General features: G+C 37.1%; 1 protein-coding gene across 1 annotated transcript in view; it reads left to right on the top strand.

The window, feature by feature from the left end:
• EFHC2 (EF-hand domain containing 2) overlaps positions 1-12,318 on the top strand; it is a 203,224-nt gene that overhangs the window by 72,998 nt on the left and 117,908 nt on the right. The window contains 1 exon segment of the mRNA XM_060137356.1: positions 8,592-8,764. Within this exon segment, the coding sequence (XP_059993339.1) occupies positions 8,592-8,764 (173 nt within the window).

The following is a 12,318-nucleotide window of genomic DNA, read 5'->3' on the forward strand; positions in this document are numbered from 1 at the left end:
TTAAAAAACATCATACTACTGCCTTCATAATACGCCATAGAATACATACATGTGCCATAATTCACCAGATCCTTCCTTTCTTGTTAGATCTTTAATTTATCCCACTCTAATTTTTTTGTGTAATAAAAAAAATGCTGCAAAGAACATCTTTTCACATATGTTTCTCCATATTTTGGTTTGTTTCTTTGGGCTGCGTGCCCGGAAATGGAGTTCCTGAGAAGAAGTATAGGAATTTTAAAATGGCTCTTCAGAGCATCACACTACCTCAGAAGAACTGCAATAATTTAAAATACCATGGGTAATGAATAACCCTACCAGGCTCATTTAATAGGAGAAACAAACAAAACCGGCACCTCACTGTTATTTTAATTTGTACTTACCTGATACTTTTTTAGAGTGAATATTTTCCTTTTTTAAATTGAACCTCTCCTGCATTTTAAGTTCTGTTTTTATTTCTTTCTTAAGATCCTTTAAGAATTAATTAAAATTTTTTTATAAATTAAGCTTTTGTCATATGTTCTAAATTTCTTATTTGTATGTTGCTTGTTTTTAATTTATATTTTAGCCTATTGAAGTTATAACTTGTTTTTGTAGTTAAATTTTAATATTTTCTTTCATAATTTTGTCTTTTTCTCTTAAATCTGGAATGGTCATCCTCCCTTTCAGGGCTTTGCCACATATATAATTTTTTTTGGAGGCTAAAAGGGATTGATTTGTTATATTTAAGCTGATAATCCATCTGGTATTTATTTTGGGTTATAATTTATTTTAGGTGGAGATATACATTGATGGTTTTCCAAGTTAGTACTTTTTTCACTTGCTGACATGATTCCTCTTTCATCATGTGTTAAATTCCTATATGTAATAGAGCGTATTTCCAGACTATCTATTCTTTTCCACACACTAGTGTGTCTCTCATTACTCTGGTTTTGCACTGTTTTAATAACTGAAGCATAATAGTAAGTAAGGTATAAAATCTAGGACAGTTAGGTCTTCTACATTACTCTTAATTTTCATAATTATCTTTAATAGGCTGACTGTTTATCAGATGAAATTAGAATTATTTTTTCAAGTCCTTCCAAAACATCAATGAAATATCCATTTGAAATATGTTATTTTAGTCTGCTTATCCAGAATATACTTTGCCTGTCCTATTATTTGTCAAGTTTTCATATATCTTCTAGTAAATACTTTTAGAGTTTTATCTGGGTCACAGAGTTTTCATTAAAACTATTTTTAAGTGTTTTGTAATTTTTTATTCTATTGTGAATATACCGTTTTCTTCCACTGTATTTTCAGGTGGTTATTGCTAGTACATAAGAATATTTTTGATTCAGTTGTGGTTATGCTGAAATCTTTTATTTATTCTTAGTTTTTCAGCGTTTCCCTATGCCATTATTTTGTCTATCTATAATGATAGCTTTTGTCTCTTTCTTGCTAATATTTTTACTTCTTACATTGTCCAGAACTCCTAAAAAATATTAAATCATGATGTTGGTAGGGGCATTTTTGTTCTGTTCCTGATTGTAGCAGACACATAGTTCAATTACATATAATACTGGATATGTAGGCTATTGTTTTAAAGCAGATGCTTTTTTATCCTGTTAAGGAATTACTCTTGAATTTTAAAACGTATGTGGTAGGAAACAGTTTGAGATCATTATATATTTGCTCTTACTTCCTAATTTAGAAACATCTTTGCATCTGTGAGGAAAATGCTGCTTTTTGTGTAGTTTGCTTATGACTGTTATGGACTCTTGAATTTTGTTTGCTTGTATTTTAGTTAGGATCTTTGCTCTATAAATCATAAATAGTGAAATTGCTCTGGAACAGTAGTTCTCAACCTAGGCTTGCACATTGTAATCACTTGGGGAGCTTTAAAATCACTGATACCTGGGCCTGACCTGAGGGATTCTGATTTCATTGTGTGTGGGTGTGTATAGGTGTGGATGTGGCCCAAACATCACGATTTTATAAAGCTCTACAGGTGATTCTAATGTGAAGCCAGGGTGAAAACTATTGCTCCATAGTTTTCTTTTTTTTTTTTAATACCTTGTGTATTAGGCATTGGAATTCACCTTTATAGCTTTCCATCTTTTTTGGTATCCTGGGGGAGTTATATAAAGTGGTGCTTTTCTTTTCCTTGAAAGCTTGAAAGAATCTATTAGTAAATCATCCTGGTTGGAGCCTTTGTTGGGGCAATACTTTGGTAATTTTTTTACTTCTTACTTGGTTATTAGTTTATTCATTGTGTTTTGATACTTCACAGTTCTTACAGAAAATCACTTATTTAATTGTGGTTTTAAAATTTATGTTCATAAAAGCTTGAATAATTTATTATAATAAGATAATTTACATCTTATAATTTATTACATCTCTATGTTGTGCACTATCTCGTTTCTGATTTTGTTTATTTACATTATTTGATTATCTTTGCTAGTGCAGGGGAGCAAAATTTGCCACCCCAAATAGTGTCTCTTAGGCATGTGGATTATCCTGAGCTGAAAACAGTCAAGGCCCAAAAGACTAAGGAAGAGCCTTTGACTTTCTCCCTAACTGCCTAAAAGAATTTAGATACAGGACCTGTTCCATGAAGGGAGACAGGGAGGAACCTAGCAAAGTGTCGGTTAAAATTCCTCTCTTTCTCCCATTGCTTCTGTATGGCCCAGCAAATGTTTGTTTACCAAACATTTGCTTTTTTTCATCTTCTTGTGAATTGCCTTCCTCCCCTTTGAAGTCGCAACCCCTACCCACTTCCCCTTCTCTCAGATGGCATATAAGCTTCAATTGCCTAACTTGTCTTTGGGCTTCATATTCTTATGGAGCCCCTATACTACATAATGAAATTTGGTTTTTCTCCTGTTAATCTGTCTCACGTCAGTTTAATTCAGTTAGACCAGTCAGAAGAACCTAGAAGGGTAGAGGAAAGTTTTTTCCCTCCCCAATGCTAGAATCTTATCTATTTTATTTATTAATAAAAACTCTTGAATTTATTTATTGCAGTTGTTTTTCTCCTTTCAAATTTATCTATTTGTGCTTTTATCCTTTTTGCTTTAGACTTGTTTTCCTTATGACAAATTTTTGCACTTTCAAAAATTTTTGTTCAATCCATTGCTGACTGTGACTGCATTTCAGAATTACTTGTGGAGCTTTAAAAAAAATACTAATGCCCCTCTTAACTGCCTCCAAGATTCCTGTTTAATTTATTTAGGCTTGGGTATGTTTTCTTTTGTCTTTTAAGTTCCTAATGTGAAGCCGAGAAGGCTGAGAATCACTGAGTTAGTATATTTACCTGTGTTGGCTGTCTTTAACTCTAAATTCTCATATGTTATCATCTAAATCCAGTAATTTACCCAAGAGTACAGATTTGCTTGTATCTTATAGGTTTGTACCTCTTTAAATTTTATTAAATTCTCTACTTATTTTTTGTATTTTACAATTTGCTCTCCTCACAATAACTATTAGGGGTGACAATATTTGTTTATAGTTACATGATACATTTTTAGTTGTATTGTTTGTGATTGATGGCTATGATTTCTGTAGTTTAAATTTATTAAAAAAATTTTTTTGTGTGTGAATTAGCGTATGTAGGGAAGGAAAATAATTTTCCTTTTACCCTTCTAGGTTTTTGGCTGAGATGCCGCATCCCTGTAATGAAAGACAGCTTAACAGGAGAAAAACAAACAAGTTTAATAGCATGTTTACCTCCTGTATACATGGGAGATACCAGGAAAACTGAGTAACTTTCCCAAAAATCCCAAGCCACCACCTTAAATACTAGTTCCAACTAAAGGCAAAAGATGTTCGGGGTATGGGGAGCCAGTTAAGGGAGGTTATCAGGCAAAGCACAATAAAGGTCGGTACAGTTATGCAGATTTAAGTTCATGCTTTCTCCATTGATGCATTTCTAGAGATACAGTTATCTTCCTTTTTCCGGCACAGAGAGGGAGAAACCCTTACCAATGGAGATTTCCATTAAACATGTAAAAGTCTCTTACAAAAGGATAACTTTTACTCACATTTCAGAGCTTCTCCTTTCTCAGCTGTTTCTTAAAAATGATCAGCTCAAGATAATTCTTATACCAAAGAAGCATATTTTGGGGTGTTATATTGTGCTGCCCTTCACATATGATAAATTTCTTAAAATATACCATTGTCATATATAAAGGAGCCATCCTCTATATGCAATACAAAATTCATTATAGTTTATTTCCTTAATTCTGAGATTCCATAGTCATAAGAGAAACCATTGATTTAATAACACCTTGGGGACTTCCCTGGCAGTCCAGTGGTTAAGACTTCGCCTTCCAATGCAGGGGGTGCAGGTTCGTTCCCTGGTTGGGGAGCTAAGATCCCACATGCCTCATGGCCAGAAAACCAAAACATAAAACAGAAGCAGTATTGTAACAAATTCAATAAAGAGTTTTAAAATGTTCCACATCAAAAAATAATAATAATAACATCTTTTTCCAGAAGAATAAACAACACTGCATCAAATGTACACAAATTTTTATTGTCTACTAACTAACCTATGATAGCATGCATTTATCCTTACTATTATGTACCTTCTTCTTTAGTACCTCGCAATTTAAATCTGAGCCTTTTTCATTAAATAGAACATAAACATTTTAAACTTAGACTTATGATGTTGATCTCTTTATAAAATGTTGAGCTTTATTGAATATTACTGGTGCTTCTTTCTTTCCTAACAGCTTCTCTAGGAATTCAGCTGTAAGCTTTTGACACTCAGATGTTTGGTTCCTGAGTAATAGTCTTTATGACTCATGCATTGGTCATACCAGCTTCACGATCTTTTAAAATTCTGTGATTTATTCTGAGAGATTAGACTTTTGTTTTTGCCTTATGATTGCATTGCCTAGCACATGATGGACAATCTTCTAGCGTTTTTATGTCAATGCTACATCAGACAGTAACATTTTGAAAACATTTTAAGTGAAAATTAGGATTCCAAATTAATGTTAAAATCCAGCTATTTGGGATATGCAGTGCAAAGCAGAGAACTCAGTTGACGTGCAAACAGAACTAACTCCTTCCCCACAAGGCTAAATTTACACCTTACATCAAGTTACATCTATGTTCCTCGTTAAAATGCATTCCTGACTGCTTTGAGTTTCTTTTGGCTTTACATGTAAGAAGAATCTGATTTCAGAAATATTAACATTAAATTTTTTTCCATTATATGAGGAAATATCACATATCTAGTATTTAAAGCTAATTGATTTCAGATTTTATATCCTCTTGGCTAGCATCAAAAATCTGAATGCCTTGGGGATCAGGCAGGTAACCTCATATAATACAGGGCTTGTAGAGGCCTGTGGGGAATGGAAGATCACACAACCTGCCAAATGACATTTACATTCCGTTTTCAAGAAAATTACAGCCAATTACATCCTTTAGGACCTTATTTATCTAGTCTCTGCTTGACATCATAAATTATGATGAAACCTTGTATCATAATTATGTTTCTATAAATTTTCATTTCTCTCAGTTTTTATTTTAGATTGTTCTCTCTGGATTCTCTGGTACATCAAGTTCCATTGCAATTAGGTCTTTCACCTTTGTGAGATCACTTTTAATCTACTTGGTATCTCTTCCCTCAAATGCCATTTTGCTACATTTTACAGTTTCCTCTCCCTCTTCTTTTTCTACCTTTCCATCTCTACTGCTCTGACTTGCTCTCTACCTTTCACGCTGGAGTTCATCAGCCCTGTATTCTCAGGGGACCAGAACATGAAATATCAGTCTGTCCCTCTTCTAGAAATATTGAAGTCCAACCTAAAATCATGTCTTTCTTTTTGTTTCCACTGAGCATCGTTTATTCTCTTTCAGTGCATCATTTGCTTGATAAATATTTAATGATTATATGCTTGACAATATTGTCAGCTGATCTCTGGCCATTTGGTCATGCACAAATTTACACCAGTAGCATTCACTACATAGAGGTAGGTGGGGTATGAACAGTCTCTCTACACTTTCCTACCCAATTACAAAGAAAAAAAATTTCAGATTGAATATTACTGTAGGAGCAGAAAACTTTTCCCTTCTTCCCTTTTAGATTCTTTCTCTGGAGTAATAGTTAAATTGACATAATACAGATTAATGGACGAAAAGGAAATTTTGTACATGTCGGAGCCCCATAAAAATATGAGACTCTTTGGCAGTCGGGTACTTGAGGCTTATATACCATCCTGAGCTAAGTAGACGGTGGGGGGGTAGAGGTCTGGGGCTTCAAAGATCATTCACAGGAAAATGAGAAGAGCAAGTGTTTGGTAAACAAATGTTTGCCGTGCCATGCTGGATAAGGCTTTCTGATATAAATAAGTTTTCTCTGGTAATAGCTCTCTTCCTGGTGCAGGTTTCGTGTCTAAGTTCTTTTAGGCAGTTAAGGGAGAGGTAAAAAGTTCTTCCTGGGTCTGCTGGGCTCTGTCTTCAGCTCAAAATAATCCACATTCTAAAGTGGCACCTTCTAGGGTGGCATATTTTGCTCTTCCTCACTACCTCTACTGAAAGCTTGATGGAACCCCAGCTCTCTTGTCCTTTTAGGTGTTCCAACAACATCTTTTTCCCCCCTACTTTAAAAAAATTGAGACAGTATTCATATAACATAACGTTTACTATTTTAGTGTTCAATATAATTCGCCATCCCACATCTTTTTTTAAAAATTGAGGTAAAATTTACATAACAAAATTAACCCTTAGGCATTTTAAAGCGTGCAGTTCAGTGGCATCTAATATATTCAGTGTTGTACAACCATCACCTCTGTTTAGTTCCAAGACATTTTCATCACCCCAGAAGGAAACCCTGTACCCATCCAACAGCATCTTACCGGAAATGTTCACTCAACACAAATATGACAACATTCTAGTAGTGAGTTTAGCTAACTTTCTAACTGGAATCAGGCCGGATAAATTCCCCAAGAAAGCAGCTGAGCATAGGACCGTTTTGGAATGAAGACAAAGGAGCCATTTTGAAGGTATAGGTCTCTGGGCTCACTAGATTCCTAGAACCTGTTCTGGTAAAGACAGTGGCTGGTCAATATTTGTAACTTATCCATTCATTTTGAATACAGTTATTTCACTAGCTAAAACTCATTTCTAATATTCTTTTTTTTTTTTTTTTTTTTTGCGGTATGCGGGCCTCTCACTGTTGTGGCCTCTCCCGCTGCAGAGCACAGGCTCCGGACGCGCAGGCTCAGCGGCCATGGCTCACGGGCCCAGCCGCTCCGTGGCATGTGGGATCTTCCCGGACCGGGGCACGAACCCGTGTCCCCTGCATCGGCAGGCGGACTCTCAACCACTGCGCCACCAAGGAAGCCCTAATTACCATATTCTTTATGGTAATTAGCAAAACCTCTTCTGTTGATCAGAGATAAACTACTGAGGCATTTTGTCAGCCACTTCTGAAGCATGGGCTTCTGATAGAAATTTGCCAAACAATCCTGGAGCATATATTCCTAATTAGGGTAACTGACCACCCCTAGAGGTTAGATTGTGCCTAACAGCCTCACTCACATATATATTGTCTATGTTGAATTAACTTGGTGTTACAACAGATGTACACTTAACTTTTGCAACTTTAATTATAAAAATTGAACAAAAATGAGAGCAAAGGAAGTATTAAAATGGAGCTCTGAAGGAGCCTGTGCCCCAGGCCAAGCTTGAAATGGTAGCCTGAATCTACTGTTCCTTCAACTGTCCTCAATTACCATGTCTTTCTTGGTGTGTGTAAGCAGGTCGTTGTGTTGAGAGTGATTCTAATGGTGAAAGGTATGTATTATTCATACAACGTGGCACCTAAACCTAAGGAAGCTATTTCAACTGGTCTTCAACTGAAGAGGCAGTCAGTCTTCGGCTTCAACATGGGAGAAAAACAGGCTGTTGTACTTACTGAGAGGCACAGTTTTCCGAAGTAGTTAAGGAATTTTCAAGGGTATTTTTTACTCTCTCTGATTTTTACTGTAACTACTTTAGAATCCACCTCTCCTACCCATGTCTACCCCCCACCTGCACCCCGACACACACAGTAAGATGAGGCTGGGTCTAGCATTGAGCTAGGCTCTTTGAGGTTCCTGAAGAAGTGCAGGGTGGGGTCTCCAGTGCATTGGAAGAATTTCAGCTCCGCCTGTTTGAATTGCCTCAAGGCAAGCAATCAGCAGGACCAGAGATGAGAATAATTTTATCCTAGAACCAAGGTAGCTTTGTGGTATTTTTAATGAGAAAAAAATGACAAAACTTATATTCGTCTTGTGGGAAAGAATATTATTTTGTCTGTAACACATACACATGGAATCCCACTGTGAAATTCCAAAGACAGGCGCTAGTTCCATTTATGGTGGAGCTGAATGATGGATTCATTGCTTGAATATCATTTCCTCATTCTAACCAGACAGTGATGAAAATATAAAATAATCTTTATATACTGTAACCTACACTGTATATCCATTCTCATAGCTGATGTGTAGAATGTCTTCTTGCAAAAATTTCCTAAATTTTTTCTTTACGTTAACAAAAAGTATACAGGCAGTAGCTTTATTGATTTTAAGTTCGCTGAATTTTTTTTCATTTCTTAGTTTCTAATTATGATTCCAACAGGTATTATCTTTTGATGCCTATTTAGAAGATGAAGTGCCTGATAAAATTCAAGAAAACTATAGAATAAGATGCTATAAAATCTACTTCTACCTTGAAGATGACACAATTGAAGTAAATGAACCAGCATTGAAAAATAACGGACTGCCTCAAAGTATCTATTTAAAGCAGAGTTATGGTTCTTTCACTTCTAACTACTGCCTTTATATACTATCTTTCTCTCGCTTTTTAAAAGACCCCATGCTACTGCGTAGGTATCTAACTTGTTGGCAATGGTGAATGTAAACATGCTGATAGCTTGTAGTTATTGATGCTGACTTATCAGCTTTCTACCCTCCTCACCTCAACACTGGCCATTTCACTCTCTTCTGTGTTATCCCTGTTTCTTTCACATGCTGCTCTAGTATGAGCAAACTCTCCTGTGTCTTTGACTTTTTCCTTCAAACTCTTTTTTGTCTTTTTGCTATGACCACATTACTTCCTTCATAACACCCTCAGGGGTAGAGGGAAGACTGGTCTCCACTGCCACTTCCAGATTGGGCTTCTCTCTCCTTTCTTGAATTCACTGCTGTTTGCTTCAACCACTCTCTCTTCATCTTCATACCTATTAACTACAGACTTTCATAGTGCTTCAAGAGAAGGCCATTGCTCCTTCGCCCCACGTATGCCAGTCATCTTTACCCATACTCCACTTCAGCCAGACAAGAGTTAGCTCTGCAATGTGGCCAGTGGAGAAGCTAATCCTAGGTTGCATTAGTAGAAGCATGGCAGAGGTCAAGGGAGGTAATCGATTTCTTCTGTGTGTGCTGTAAGTCCTTTACTTTGGACAATGCCAAGTTCCGGATGCCTTCAAGGGACAGCAACCATGTTGGTGAAAGGACTGAAAATTTATCATGTGTAAGGGAGAATAGTGAAAAGGGATATTTGTCTGTAAAGGGAAGACTCAGGTGTGCCTGATAAATGTCGTAAGGAATCTAAAGGGCCGTCACGTGGGGGAGGGGTGACCTAATTTTCTGTATCCTCAAGGACAGGACCTAGGGGGTCAGAACTCAGGTCAGTAAGAGGAATAATTTTTTGGCAGAGAGGTTCACATACTTAGGACAAGGTACAAGTGGGTGGAAGGACCACCCTGCCTGAATCCTGGGGTAGGCAATGGTCCTCTCTCTCTTCTTCCATTGCATCAGGCTTTTCTGACAATAGTATGGTTTGGAGACCAGAGTTAAAGTTCAAGGAAGACCACAGACAGAAGGGACCTTAGGCTAATGGCACACACTTACTCTGTTGGAAAGATGTAGGGACAAGTGGGCCTGGCCACAGCTGTAGCTTGCCAGTCGGCCTGCTGAATAGTCATGGGTTTTATCTGTGTTTCTTGGGCAAAGGACACATGGGGCTAGAATGGGTGTCACCAATGAATGAGTGGCCAAATTAAGGCCTCATGAATATTGAGTATCCATGAATATTTAGTGCCTCTTGTATATTTAGTGTATCATGAATATTCAGAGCCCAGGTACCTCATGTATATTTAATACATACTGAAAAGTAGTTGTCTCTTGGTCCTTCCATTCCTTTCTTTCTGTGTTTAACATATACATGCTCTACTTACTATCAAATTATCGTTATTTAACACATCTTATGATTTTCTGCCTATGTTGAATAAACTTTTTGCTTACTAAATACTTATCTGGGCCCAGTGCCTCCATATTGATACACCACAATGGGTTCCATGGGGGAGAAACAGAGAAGTTTTAGGACCATAGGCCTCTGAGCATAATGTTATGACGAGTCAGTATGCGAAGGACTTCCTTCAGTGCTCATGAGATTGAGATTGTTCTTAGAGCATGGCTTCGTTATGTCTGGATGATGAATTTGGAGCCAGTCAGCATTGTCATGAAGTGTTTGTTGAGTGTCTACTCCATGCTAGGCACTGTGCTGGGTTTTGGGAAAATGGACAAAAGGAATAAGACTCATTATATCCCTATCTCATGGAGCTTGTAGGCAAGCAGGTTGGAGAGGAAAGGGAGCAAGGTGACTAGTCCAGGAGTTTTGCAATTGTTCAGGGTAGAAGTGCTGAGTATCCAAACCAGGACAATGACGGTAGGAAGAGGACACAGGGGAAAGATTGTAGACACATTTGATTGGCAGTTAATAGGCCTTGACCAGCGATTAAATATAGAGTGTGAGGAAGGGGAATATCTAATGATAAGGTACCTACTTTATCATTATCTCATTTAATCACCCCAGTGACCATCTACAGTAGGTTATCATCAGCTTTTACAGAAAGGAAACAGGCTTAGAGAAGTCATTTGCTCCATCTGAATCTTAACTGCTTGTCTCAGAGCTCATGCTGTGGTTGAGAGGATGGTGATGCGTTAGTAGAGCCCAGGAACATGGAGCAAGGAGTGGCATTGGAGTTGGAGCTGGGGTGTGTTTGGGTCATGAGGCTTTTCAGGTTGTGTTGGAACATCTGTATGGTGTTGCCCACAAGGCAGGTAGAACCTTAGGATGTGTCCTCAGGAAAAAAGTCGACACTGGAGTTGTGGATTGGGAATCAGGGGTGCCCAGATCATGAGCAGAATCAGGCTATTGTACCATGTTGGGAGAGAGCCACTGTTGAGGTGGTGGAAAGAGGAAGAAGATTTGATTTAGTGTTGTGCTTGGTTTTACTGGTGGGAGGAGCGGGTGAGGATTGGTATGGGGAGGCAATATGAACTGTCCTCATGGTTCTTTGTGTTCCAGCTGATACAATATCTATTCCCTGGCTTTTATTTGGAGAATTTGTGGCTTAATGATAAATCTTTTAGGAAATATGGAAATGTTTTGATATTTAAGAAAAGATTTTCACTTTTAAAGTTGGAACTTTTAGTTAAAAACTTTTAAAGTTGGAAGTGTGATATTTTATTTTGTAAAGGGACAAGTGGTCTTTATACTTTTTAAAAAAGTTTTTATTAGAGTCTAGTTGATTTACAATGTTGTGTTAGTTTCAGGTGTACAGCAAAGTGAATCAGTTATACATATACGTATATCCACTCTTTTGTAGATTCTTTTCCCATGTAGGTCATTATGGAGTATTGAGTAGAGTTCCCTGTGCTGTCCTTATTAGTTATCTCTTTTATATATAGTAGTGTGTATATGTCAATCCCAATCTCCCAATTTATCCCTTCCCCCCCTTTCCCCGCTGCTAACCATAAGATTGTTTTCTATATCTGTGACTCTATTTCTGTTTTGTAAATAAGTTAATTTGTACCATTTTTTAAGATTCCACATATATGCAGTGTCATATGATATTTGTAGGTCTTTATACTCTTTAGGGTCATTTTAAACATATATAATGCAGTTTTTAAATATTGACAGTAATGTATTAGAAAATGTTTAAAGAATTATTTCAAAACATTAAGAAAATTGACAACTTTTAATTTCTATGAACATCTGTTTTGCCTAAGTGCATTTGTTTAGGTAAGTGACATTACTGCTTTAGCAAAAAAATATTTTTTTATACATTTTCACTTAAATGCTTTACTCTGATATTCCCTAACTAAGCTTTGCTTATTTTTTGTTTTGTTTTGTTTTGTTTTTTTGCGGTACGCGGGCCTCTCACTGTTGTGGCCTCTCCCTTTGCGGAGCACAGGCTCCGGATGCGCAGGCTCCGGATGCGCAGGCTCAGTGGCCATGGCTCACAGGCCCAGCCGCTCCGCGGCACGTGGGATCTTC

The sequence above is a fragment of the Lagenorhynchus albirostris genome, chromosome X, assembly GCF_949774975.1.
Source record: "Lagenorhynchus albirostris chromosome X, mLagAlb1.1, whole genome shotgun sequence".
NCBI classification, from domain to species: domain Eukaryota; kingdom Metazoa; phylum Chordata; class Mammalia; order Artiodactyla; family Delphinidae; genus Lagenorhynchus; species Lagenorhynchus albirostris.